We start from the raw sequence: 13,560 nt of genomic DNA, 5'->3' as shown, positions 1-13,560 counted from the left end.
AAATGCAAATCCAGGGAACACTCGGTAAATCGATGATAATAACATCCGTCAGAATCACCTGGAGCACTAATCAAAACAAAGTGTTTCATAAGTCCTCAAGTGGCTTCTGGTCTGGGGACTATACTTTGAGAACCTGTGTATTAAAGGACATGGGGTCTGGTAAGTAGACTACTGACTAGTGGAGATAAGACATTTCTAAAGAACATGCATCTAGGAAAGGATGGTAGAAATGGAGAGGAGGTAGGCGGTTAAGTGATGGGTTACTAAAGTGTAGCTGACCTGATTAAATATCTAAAATTTCCCTCACTATGTTTGATTGGGTGATCACATAATGTTGATGATGTTAACCAAATAGAGACTCTAGGAGGTGCAGACATATTTTTGTTTCATTTCGTTGTGTTTTGTTTTGTTTGTTCTTTGAAGGAGGGAAAGGGGAATAATTTTGGACACATTGAGGTTAAGGTGTCTATGGAGAAAACCAAAAAATTGAATACAGAGGTTTGGAGCCGAGAAACCATGTGAGTGTAAAGCACATCAACACTGTGTTCACAAAATGTAGGCCTTACGCTTATCAAAAGAGTCTTTTTCACCCGAAGTCAAATATAGGTTGTTTTATTATAAATGCCATCAAAAGCCAGAACAGCTGAGAGGTATTATTCATTTTATAATTCAAAATCATTTAATATTTGAAAAAGATGATCAGAAGAGCACTTATACAGAAGTCAGTAAATAAATACAAGCTAGACAAACCAGGACATGGTTCCTTTCTGACCTACTTGGCTAATGAAAATGTTAATCAGAATTATCAATATTTTTCCTCCTGGAACGTTTCTACACCTGGGTCAACACACAGTATTTTGAGATTGCTTTGGTTTGGTGTAAAACAAAGAAATACAGTGTTTTGTTTTGCTTTTTTTCTTTTTCTAAGAAAGGGGATGGATAAATAAAGATCAAAAGTAAGAGGAAAATGAGGCGTCCTCATTTTTTTTTAATGCTTATTTATTTTGAGAGAGAGAGAGAGAGAGAGCACGTGTGAGCAGGGTAGGCACAGAGACAGAGGGGAAGAGAGGAAGGACCCCAAGCAGGCTCCTCATTGTCAGCACAGGCCCAGATGTGGGGCTCAAACTCACGAACTGCAAGATTGCGATCTTAGCTGAAATCAATTGGATGCTTAACCGACTGAGCCACCCAGGCACCCCCTCAATTTTTTTAGAGGTTGCGGTTATGTCTAAAAGTCTGTTTTTGTTAAGATATTCCACCTTAGAAAGCAACCATAAATTTCAGAAAAGTTTGCATATGCAATATTGGATATGATTTTCTTATATTAATCCATTTATTTTTTTTTCTTTTTTTTTTTTTTCAACGTTTATTTTTATTTTTGGGACAGAGAGAGACAGAGCATGAACGGGCGAGGGGCAGAGAGAGAGGGAGACACAGAATCGGAAACAGGCTCCAGGCTCTGAGCCATCAGCCCAGAGCCCGACGCGGGGCTCGAACTCACGGACCTTGAGATCGTGACCTGGCTGAAGTCGGACGCTTAACCGACTGCGCCACCCAGGCGCCCCATATTAATCCATTTAATACTATGTATTGTGCTTCTGTTCAATGAGTAGGTCAGCTCTTATGCCCCGAGGCTCTTATACTCCCACACACCCACACATAATGACTTTTGTAAGAGAGAACACCAGCATCAAGAACCAGGAACCAGGAAGAAGGCAGAGATGCACAAAAATGTGGTTTTAATGGGAATCTGGAAAAAATAAGCAGAAGAGTGGGAAACCAGAGAGCCTAGGAAATTCAGTTTGGCTGAGACCTCAGACTGATGGGATTAGGCTTTGAAAGGGGTGGTGCCTAGGAATGGTGGGAGGAACCGAAAGGTGAGATCCTGGTTTGATAAAGGCTTAGAAACAAATGGAGCCAAATAAATGGTTATAAAATAGTAAAAATAGGAGGCTTCTTTAGTCAGGGAAGTCAAGCCACTAGGAAAATTTAGGAGTGGCACAGTAAAGAGTAAGAGAAAGAGAGTGGGAAAATGCATTGCTCCTCAACACAGGGAGAACAAACTAAGAAAAAAGACCCATTGGAATCCTATTGACAAAGTCTCCTAACAATAGTCGCTCAGACAATGCTACTTGAGTTTTTCCTACCATATAGCTGCCATATCGGTCCTTCAATTTCAATCTATTTCTCTTAAAAAGTGCCTTTCTCCTTTTGCTTCTTTCTACATGACCTTTCTACAGTTCAAGGGGTATGTGTCTTTTGTGGAGGTAAAGCAATTGGCATTTCAAAATCCTTAAGAAATTCCATCTCGGTGGGCTGTGAATTGTGAGAAGCACACCCCGTTTTAGGCTGGCTTTCTTCTATATAAGTGTAAGCTAAGGCTAGTGATTATATTCTACAAAGGAAAAGCAATTCCTATCCCTTCTTTAATCTTACTAGAAGTGTATCATTAAAACAAGCAAACCAACAATAATCAAACCAGATAAGTCTCTTCAAATTGAAGAAATTCTTAACCTGACCTTCATCCTAAAGTAGGAAACTCTTCCACAGATTACTTCCAGGCCACTGAGCTGATGGCCTACAGGCAAATAACACTGAGAATGAACTCTATGCTCCATTCCATTATGAACCTTCATTTCGTAGTTGTCCCTTGATCTGCCCAACAAATCACACAAATACAGCAGAAACAGAATCTGCAATACCTAGAAAAAAAGAAATCATCAGTGCTAGTCTATTTCCTCCAAAAAATAATGGAATGATTATAGCTGTTAGGATAAATATGGCAACTTCAAAAGAAGATATTAGAAGACATGACTAATATTTTTGTTTCAAGAAACTACAAAAACCCCCAAAAGACTTATTACCTGAATAGATGAATATATCTGAAATCTTTATTGCACTCATATATATTGCTTAGAGGCAATACAATTATTTATAGGACTGTTTTAAATACAATTTGAAAATTCAACCTTGGAACTTGCACAAAATTTAAATAAATCACAAATGTGCTATGCTTTCTTGGCATACAAGACCATACATCTCAATATCATGGCAAAAGCAATAAACAGTCCATTTGAAGACTGGATTTCAGTGCAATTAGCTATGTATTTAAAATCTCTTGGGGCCATGGGATGCTGTGTTATAACATCATTCATAAGAGAAATGTGATCATTACCAGGTATGGAACTTTCAGGAAATACTCATTTTCAGGAAGGATTTGGATCCCTGCATAATTACCAACCAGGCAAGCTTTGGAAAATCAAATTGGAAAACAGGTAGACAGGAGAAATTATTTCAACTCACCCTCAGTAGATGGGGGATGAAGAAGAGGTGTGTGTGGGGGGAGGGATACAGAGTCATAATGAGGCAATTATGAACCAATGTTGAATCATGTTCTTGCAACTCTCCTGCCAGAGCTCTGAAGCAGCCTAGATCCAAGCACCACCACTTTGACAGAGATCATTTATGTTTAGCAGCAGAAGTTCAATGAATGGCAGCAGTAATTTACCTGCAAGTTCCAAAAATGTGAAAGCCCCCGACGATGCTAAAAAGTGGAGGCCTGATTGGGTTGCTAGTGCTCTGGCTGGAAGATTTCTGTGAGGATCACTCTCCTTCATAAATAACTGAAGATAAATATTTTATTGGGGTGATAGAACAAATCATTGATTAACTCTCATGGATCCTACTTTATGCAACTATTGGCCAGTAGTCACTAGATTGAATCAAAATATAAACTGTCAAACTTTTCTGTACTCTCTTTTCTCAGTCTATCTGGAGGGTTCTACAACTTTTAAAAACCTGTATGCAGGTTAGGAATCATTGTAATGAGAAATTAAATGATCACTTTCATATGTAATATAGTTTGGCTCAAACTTGATTCCTAACTATGCTGATTTTCTAGATCAAAAACCTTAGAATATAAGTTTAAATATAGGTTTTTAGAATACAGCATAAAATACTAAACTAGCTGTTTTAATTTTGCTTGTAGTTAATTACCAAAAAAAAATTTTTATTCAGTAAGATAAGTATATTTGGTATTTGCTTTAGCCTCTCAATCCCAGTTCTTGTTTTGCTTGAATCTATAGGTGTGACAAGGGACATATTAAATCAGAGAACATCCTAATGCCCATATTTTCATACATTTTGATACAAAGAAAAAGTGATTCTTGATAATCCTTGAGCGAATATGATAATGCACAAGTTGAGAAAAATTCATACAGTTATATAAAATAAATTAGAACTAGGTGATGTTTTTGGAGAATTTTGGACTCCTAAGTTGATTATTTTTAATTTTTTTTTTTAACGTTTATTTATTTTTGAGACAGAGAGAGACAGAGCATGAATGGGGGAGGGTCAGAGAGAGGGAGACACAGAATCGGAAACAGGCTCCAGGCTCTGAGCAGTCAGCACAGAGCCCGACGCGGGGCTCGAACTCACGGACCGCGAGATCTTGACCTGAGCCGAAGTCGGCCGCCCAACCGACTGAGCCACCCAGGTGCCCCCTAAGTTGATTATTTATATGGTGTTTGAAGTTAACTTCAGTAAATTATTACACCATTTTATCATATTTTGCTCATTATATTTGTTTTCAGGGAAGTCTCTCCTCCTTTTCAAAATATGAACATATGCAATAGTGTCTCTTTTAAGAACACTGTTTAATTAGGTTAATTAATTAATTTATTTTTGAGAGAGAACAAGCACATGGGTGTGCATGCGCATGAACAGGGGAGGGGCATAAAGAAGGGCAGAGGGAGGGAGGGAGGGAGGGAGAGAGAGACAGAGAGAGAGAGAGAGAGAATCTTAAGCAGGCTCCAGGCCCAGCAAGGAGCCCCACATGGGGCTCGATCTCATGACCACGAGATCATGACCTGAGCTGAAATTGAGTCAGATGCTTAACCGACTGAGCCACCCAGGTGCCCCAACACTATTTTATTTGTAACAGTTGGCTAAAGAATGAAAATTATTACTGTAAAAGCATACTATGGACTGGACAGATATATAATTTTAATATAGTCAAAGTATCTTCCTGTACATTTAGCCTGAAGTTTTAAACATCAATTCATGACTCACCACAAATATTGCCTCCCATTTTAACATGGGCATAGCCATCTACTCCCCATGAACTTCCCCATGAGTTCCGCACAATCCAATATGGAGTATTTCCTACAAGATATAAAATGGCAACAAGTTCTCAAAACTCAGATTTTTTTTGTGAATGCATATTTAAAGGCTAGTTCTGGATAAGTATAGTAGCTCTGAGCAAAAGATTAAAAACGTAATGTTATGCTAATATATACTAGCCAAGTAAACAGGAGCTGTAGTTAGTGTCACACTCTAATAATGGAAAAATACACGTTTGAATTTGGATAGCATGAAATGAAAACATACACGCAATTCCAGGGAATTAGGAAAAGGGGGGTGGGGGGGGGAAGAACTGTTAGATATGTATGATAAAATAATAAGCAGGTCTTTTTTCCCAACAAGTATTGTAAACATTCCAGGTGGAGAATGCACATTATTTAAATCAAGAATTATCATCGTTTTAACAAGGTATTAATTGATCGGGGGGGGGGGGGTGGACATGACAGGGCATTTGTACCTGGAAGTCTACTGAAAAGCTGTAAAGGTCTTAGGAGGACTTAGACACAGAACGACCAAATTTCAGCTTGGTTGATTGAATGACTGATTGATTTTTAAATGTTTTTATTTATTTTTGAGAGAGAGAGAGAGATAGAGTACTAGTGAGGGGTGGGCAGAGACAGAGGGAGACACAGAACCCAAAGCAGGTTCCAGGCTCCGAGCTGTCAGCACAGAGCCCGATGCGGGACTCAAACCCACAAACCATGAGATCATGACTTGAGCTGAAGTCGGATGCTTGACCAACTGAGCCACCCAGGCGCCCCGAAATTTCAGCATTTTAAAAATAATGGCGATCATCTGTTAATCAGAGTTCAGGCTGGAAAGTAACCAACCAAGTCTGATCAGCACTTACCTATTTTATCAAACCCGGTTATGAGAACTGCATGATTTGCTTCTCCACTAGAGCAATGGTGCTGTATTATGCCTCCTAAATAGTCTTGCCAGCTCACTGCATCTACTACCACGACCAATGGGCCAAAGGTGACAAGTGCTTTTGCCATTTCGTCTTCTTGGTCACTACCAAAAGAGGAAATATACAGTCAAGGAGGTGAGAGAGAGAACACAAGCAGGGGAGGAGCAGAAAGAGAGGGAGACTGAGAATCTCAAGCAGGCTCCATACCATCAGCCCAGAGCCCCATGTGGGGTTTGAATCCACAAACCGTGAGATCATGACCTGAGCCGAAATCAAGAGTCGGACACTTAACCGACTGAGCCACCCAGGCGCCCTAAGGAGGTTAGTTTTTGAGGTAAAGATATTTTATAATCTATTTAATCTGTGCATGGTTAGGAATAGATTTGGTTGCAATTACAGAAGATGTAAAGAACGGAAACTAGAAGAAGTCTGGGAGATCGACAGCCCAGGACTGCTATGAGGCTCCAAGATATTGGAAGTCAGAATCTTTCTAGATTCTCGTTCTGCCATGTGAGGTTCCCATTGCCAAGGTCAATTCGTGATCCAAGGTGGCTGCTGGAGCTCTAGCCATTTAACATATCTTTTAAACAGCAAAAAGGAGAAAGAAGGGCTACATTCCTGTCAAGAAGACTTCCGAAAAGTAACGTGCACATTGTGCATATGCCTGTATGTATATGTATTGGCTAGTACTCGGTTACGGATTAACTAAGTTTAGCTTCAGGGAAGATGGGAAGTGGAGTTCTGTAGCTAGCTAGAGCATCTAGTTCTAAGGGGATTCTTCTAAGGGAAGTGAGAAGACTGAATGCACGGAGACATACCTCTGCCACACCATGTGAGAATCAAGAAACTGACCAACTTCTGTTAACGGAATGCCAAATGCAGAAATCATAGGGGAGGGTTATCTCAAAGTGGCGACTGTCATTATGCAACAGAAGAGATGCCAAGGTGCCAGGAGAACCAGTACTAGCTTGCCAAGACTGCGAAAGACATAGTTATTGCTCTCACACATGGACGTGTGCTGATAAAGCCTAATGTTACACAACACTCAGCCGTCATCAATCTTGGAAGTATGTGATTAAACCACTATTTACACTTTTAAAGGTCAGCTTTGTGTGTGGACACTGAAACCAAGTCATTCATATTTCAAGCCATGTAGATAGCATTTGGGAGTGTATTGCTACAGCAAGTTATGGTTGGATTTGTAGCTTGAAAGAGTAAATAATCCATCGTCATATCCAGCCGGAGATCAGTTTCTATCAAGGGGATATTTTGTCCACAGGTGGGGAAAAAATTGAGTGCATAAGAGAATTTATTGAGACAGAAACTACACATTCATTCTATACATTTATCCATATTACCTGTTAACACGAAGATCTTTTTCTTGGAGATCTATAAGCAGTCAATCCTAATTTTTGCTACTGTAATAATAACTTGTATTCATTAATATTACCTTGGGACAGGTAGGGTATAGTCCGTGAAGTTCCACATAGCTAGGTTCAAATTCCAGCTCCAGACTGGAGTCATTTCAGTCACACTGGAGTCCAGTGACTCCAGCAGGTGACTGAAGTCATCTATGTCGCAAATCAGTATAAGGATAAAATTGTAGGTATAAATTTTATAGCATGCCTACACATAAATCATACTCTACATTTAAAATAAATATTGCTTCCTTTTCTTATTTCTAAGTTATCTAATAAACCAATTTTGCTCAGCATAGATTGTAGTGTATAATGTGTATTTTATTGTATTCAAATTTTTGAATATTTTATAGTAAAAATTTTGACTATTTTGCTATCCAAATATGACAAATAGGATTATCTCTGTAAAACAGTGATACAGCTGTCTCTACCTTTTGAAGAAAACAAAAGCTATACCGTAAATATATGACATCAAAGATCCAGTGTCAAGGACAGCATGATGGAAAGAGAAACATCAAGAAGAAGAAATAGTTTTTAGAATGCAAAGGGTAATTAACATTGTACGATCAAAAACCAATTGAGTAATAGTCTCTGCTTGGAGGCAGCACTAAAGAAAAGATATCAAAGATGCTGGAAAATACGAAATAGGAAGACATGCCAGTCAAGACCAGCAGGCAAAAGTTCCATTTAGCCCCAGAACCGACTAGCATTGTTACCATCTGTGTTTCAGAAAGACGTTGGCTTTTATCAAGTCAAAATATACTCCAAACAGCATCTTTTTTCCATTATTAGCCCAATATAGAATTACAATTGACCGTGAACCCAGGGATAGGGGTGCCGAACCTCCACATAGTTGAAAGTCCACATATAGCTTTTGACTCCCCAAAGCCTTAATAGTCTACTGTTGACTGGAAGACTTGCTGATAACATAAGCAGTGGATTAACCCATTTTTTGTACATTTTATGTACTCAATTACTGTATTCCTGCAATAAAGATAGGGAAAAAAGTTTTCATAAAATCATAAGGAAAATAAAATACAGTACCATATTGTATTTACTGGAAAAAAACCCACGTATTAGTGGAACATGCAGTTCAAGCCTGTGTTTGAGGGTCAAGTGTACTATCAAAATATACTCTGCTGATAATGGACACGTTATCAAATCTTTTCCCATATGCTTACTATCCACTTTATGGATCAGTAAGATACAAATCCTACAATCTTTAAAAGAATTCTCAAGTTTACTGTCATCAAGATTTAGTGACTAAGGTAGGTCTTTTCTGTTCTAGACTCTACATGAGTATGTAGATTTCCATTTTCTCATTCCTAGAATTCAGTGTGTTAATACTGTGCCCTAGTTTTTCAGTCCATTGTTAATACGGGGTTCCTTCTCTTTTTCTTGACATAGTCACTCTCATATTTATTTTGAGTTCTGAAAGGTCTTTCCTGGGGCCTGATAAACAAAAATGCATGAAGAAGCCTGGATATAAATGGTAATTTTCCTTTGTGACTAGACTATGTTCTTACGATTCAGTGAGGTTTTGCTTGTTTGGTTGGTTGCTGGTTGGCTTAGTTTTAGATCTTTTCAGGCTCTGCATGAGATTTTTTGGAGTTTTTGGCCGATAGCTGTGTGTGGGCTCACACTGTCTGAAACTACTGAAAAATTAAAGAGCTCATGACCTGAGAAATAGAGGGAGGGAAAAAATATGAGTTTCAGAGCTCGACAAATATGAATTCTAATGTGGCCCTATAGTTAGTTCATGAGCTCTGTGACCCTCCCTGAGTCTCAGAAACCTCAATGGAAGTGACGGTTTTTAAGTGTTAGGCCTAGTCGAGTGCCTGGTTACAGCGTTGCTGTGGAAAATCTTCCCAAGTCCTCTGGCCCTTGCCACTGCGGTGGTGGTGCTGGTGTTGGAGGCGGTAACAGGGGCACAATCAGCCTGGCTTCAAACATGGGGCCCGCTGTAGTTTTTTGCCTGAGGCTCTTCTCTTAAAGAGCCAGGAAATCCAGCTCACCCCCCCACCTCTACCCTGGCAGCACCCTCAACTGACACGGAATGCAGTGATCATCAATTTGGATGGGATAACATTGAAATGCATAGTTTACCTTGGTCCCAATAGCTCCCCGGTGGGACCAGTACCCTCAGTTCTATTTTGCTTAATACGAAAACCCTTCCTTTCCTGTTCTGTCTCATTTCTCCATTTCCCTTCCAATGTTTCTCGGGATTACTGCTGGAACATGATGTTGCTTGCTGAATCCGTTCCTGCCTTAGACTTTCATATCTCCAGTGACAGTTAATTCCATCCTTTCAGCTGTTCAGGCCAAAAAGCCTGTTCTCCTCCTTGACTCTCTCCTCTCTCATTCTTTACCTAAAATCCCTCAATATACTCTGGGGGGGGCTTTACTTTCTATGAGGGGTATTAACCTATTATGTCTCATATCTAAGACCATTCTTCTAACACTGCTCCGAGATTATGACCAGGTAACCTTTTCTTTCTTTCTTTTTCTTCCTTTCCTTTCTTCCTTTCCTTTCTTTCTTTCTTTCTTTCTTTCTTTCTTTCTTTCTTTCTTTCTTTCTTTCTTTCTTTTCTTTCTTTCTTTTCTCCCTTCCTCTCTTTCTCTTTCTTTCTTTCTTTCTTTCTTTCTCTTTCTTTCTCCCTTCCTCTCTTTCTTTCTTTCTTTCTTTCTTTCTTTCTTTCTTTCTTTCTTTCTTTCTTTCTTTCTTTCTTTCTTTCTTTCTTTCTCCCTTCCTTTCTTTCTTTCTTTCTTTCTTTCTTTCTTTCTTTCTTTCTTTCTTTCTCCCTTCCTCTCTTTTTCTTTCTTTCTTTCTTTCTTTCTTTCTTTCTTTCTTTCTTTCTTTCTTCTTTCTTTCTTTCCAGATTACCTTATCTCCTAGTAGTCTTGTCCATCTTCTCTCCATTACAGTCCCAGTGGGCGTCATTGTTCTTTAAATATGCCAAACATGTTTCTGTCTCAGGGCCTTCACCCTTACAGCTCCTGCTGGGAACAGTATTTCCCTAGATGTCTACATGGCTATATTCTCATGCTTCTCCAGGTCTTTGCTCAAATGACATCTTTTCAAAAAGCTCCGTCCTGGCCCCTATACTCCCCTTCCTTCAACCTGACGTTTCCTCTTCCTCCCACCATTTTACTTAGTTTTTTTTAGAAATGATTACACCTAACGTGCTGTACATATTTTTTTTTCCTTATTGCCTGTCTCTATCACTAAAATACAATCAGTTTTTTGTCTGTTTTGTTCACTGCTGAGCCCCCAGAACCTGAAACAAAGTTCAGTAAGTATTTGAGAAGGAATGAGTAAATCAAAGAGAGATCTTCTTGGGGGAGTCTAACACAATTAGCTTAGCACTGTATTATCAGAATGTTTATATTCAGTGTAAACATAGAGATTTTTTTTAGTGGGACCTCTGTTCTTCTTAGCCAAAGAATTACATGGATCAGACTTCAGGTCCAATGCCAGTGACTTACATTCTCTCTCTCTCACTCTCTAATTCAAGCTAATGCCTATTCTTCTCTGGTTTCTTCCTAATTTTTTTTTTCCACTTTGCTACTCATGATGGGGCATTCCCTGAAATTTTTAAGTGACATTTTGAAAATCGAGTTCTTTCTCGTGCACACGCCTTCCTTTTACTCCCAAGGAACTGGTAGCTGATAGAAGCACACTTTCTCATTTCTGAAAGTGCATTTCCTTCAAAAAGATGTGGAATGATGCACTCAATGACTTTGCACATTTAGTGATTGATTCTGAGGAGCCTCCGTCTGTGGGATCGCAGTTCTCTGGTGTTTCATTCCTAGGGTCACCCCGAGAGTCCTTGCTGTGGACAGGAGCTGTGCCGGCAATGTGCCAGCCCTCTGGTACACTCGTGCTTCTTCAGAGGGGTTCCATTTTCTTCAATGATCTAATTTCACCCTTGATTTCCTTCAGATCTCATGGGTTGGCACCATCTGGATCAAGAGACTCTTTTATATTCAGTACTGGTATGTTTTAGGGTAGTCTGTCACCTCAGCTGAATATAATTTACTTTCTGCTTTCTCTGTTTCAAAAGACTATGTGAAGTTTCCTCTCCATTTTTTTTAAATGCAAAAAGGAGTTGTTTGTGTCTTCCTTTGTCCTATTATCCCTGAACACCTATCTTGCACTGTATTGAATGGTCACAATGGTTTTCTAGCTGGCTTTCAGGTTTTCATGCATTTTTAAAGCCCTTTTTAACGACTGTTTCCCTCTGAACCTACCCAAAGTCATCTTGCCCTTCAACTTCCAACACTTCAGGGCCCTTCCTCGGCCTATCTTTATCCACCCCTGTGCTTCCCTCGTGCCTATAGTGCGTGCCGCATAATCTACCTCCAGTAATATACTCTTACTTGCTTCTAAGTTTCAGTTTATGCTTTTCTTAAAGTTGATCCTTTAAAAAATCCAAGGGTGTTCAAAAAATGCTTCTTGGTTATGTAGATTGCTCGATATTAGCTGGAGAGTAACACAAAGCAATTTTGGATTGATTCAACAGTAAGGTTGAAATATACTAATGGCAATTATGACAACTCAATTTGTTAAGAGGAAGGTGGTCAGTATAAATTACACCTTAAGCTGGATTTAAATGTGTTAATTCTATTCTAATGACAAATGGACAAATAAGCTGATCATGCATAAGAAACAACATCCATTGGTTGTTGTTAACAACCATAGCACTCCATTGGTCTCTCTAGTAAAAAGCAGGTCTTAAAATAAGTAGGCACTTATGCCTTCAATCAAGTTATTAATTCTGAATAGCCAACGGATCAGAAATTAAGAAATAGAGGGAAAGACACACTAGGATAAGACAATTACCTGAAGTCATATGCAGAATAACCTTTGATTGGAAATCCAGAATGTGAATCAGAAAAGTAACGGCACAGGCCATTTTGCGCTTTGAATGGGTACTCTGAATCTCTCACCAGTTTTACATGCGTCTAAGAGAAAATGAACATCCAGAATGTTCTTTATTTAAAATGCAATTGTTTTAGAAATCAAATAGAACTTACTGCAACATGTCAAAATAAGATTCAACTTGGCCACGCCCTCATCACGCGGATATTCCTTACGTTCTTAAGACCTTAGATTAAATCTTTAGGTGTTTGGTAGGGACATACTAAGTAATTAAACTCAATTCTCTTTCTCTCTTACTATTGTTTCCCTATATCTTCCTTCCTTAGAACCTTCTTCCACTGGATAATAAAGTCTTATCCTTTTTCTCCTGAGGTTAAAATAAGGTGAGCCATTTTCCTTCCAAAGCCATAAGTTCTGTCAGCAAGTCTCTGAGACTCACTCAGCACAGCGTTTTATGCACAGGCAACGGTCAGGTCAAGCATTCTTTCTATCCACATCTTTGTGCCATTCGACTGGCACATGTCATTTATTTTTTAGTTGTCGAGACGCAACCTTACTTTCCTGCTTCTGCGTTACAGAAGCCAGGGACCACACCATTCTTGGTTGCCCCTGATGTGTACCGAGCAGCTTCTGGTATGCAGTGACTCAAAATACAGAAAATGAACAAGAAAAGGATATTCAAATTTGGGAAATTCCAGCTTGACCACTTTTACAAAACATAGCAACAGCCTCACTGTCTGGCTTCATGCAGTGGATACTGGATAGAGGACAATGTCAGAGAGTGTCCTAAGAACACCGAGAGACACTGTGGTATAGGGGATAAAGCCCTTCAGTGGGAACAGAAGACTTAAGACACAGTCCTGGCTCAGCTGCTAATTTGGCAACATGATCTCACCTCTCAGGGCTCATTTCTTCATCCACGTAAAGAGTTACTACATTTGCTGATTTCTAACATCCCTTATAATCTCAGTATTCAAAAATTCTATGGAAATCAATAATCGTATGGTCTCATCCTTCTGGGACATGATGCGAACGTATCTATGTAAAAGAGCACTGACCTATTAAGAAGTGCTAAGAAATAAACATACATGTTTTTCTGGAAACAGATCTCAGGTAAGATTTTTCACGCTTTGATTTCTCAACAGCCGACTTGCCTGAAAGCAATTCATTTTGAAATCTTCTGATTAATTCAAGCTTTGGTCGTTTAA

At 39.2% G+C, this 13,560-nt stretch overlaps 1 protein-coding gene across 1 annotated transcript in view; it reads right to left on the bottom strand.

Annotated features, from left to right (window-relative positions):
* Positions 1-1,722: 1,722 nt before the first annotated feature.
* CTSO (cathepsin O) overlaps positions 1,723-13,560 on the bottom strand; it is an 18,085-nt gene continuing 6,247 nt past the window's right edge. The window contains exons 5-8 of the mRNA XM_023252745.2: positions 12,314-12,435; positions 5,993-6,156; positions 5,071-5,163; positions 1,723-2,702 (exon numbers count right to left, since the gene is read on the bottom strand). Of these exons, the coding sequence (XP_023108513.2) occupies positions 2,668-2,702; positions 5,071-5,163; positions 5,993-6,156; positions 12,314-12,435 (414 nt within the window). The 3' untranslated portion in view covers positions 1,723-2,667. The remainder of the gene's footprint in view (positions 2,703-5,070; positions 5,164-5,992; positions 6,157-12,313; positions 12,436-13,560) is intronic.

The sequence above is a fragment of the Felis catus genome, chromosome B1 (assembly GCF_018350175.1).
Source record: "Felis catus isolate Fca126 chromosome B1, F.catus_Fca126_mat1.0, whole genome shotgun sequence".
Lineage (NCBI taxonomy): Eukaryota > Metazoa > Chordata > Mammalia > Carnivora > Felidae > Felis > Felis catus.
Note: the sequence above shows the minus strand (reverse complement) of the source record. Positions and strands in the feature narration are given on the sequence as shown.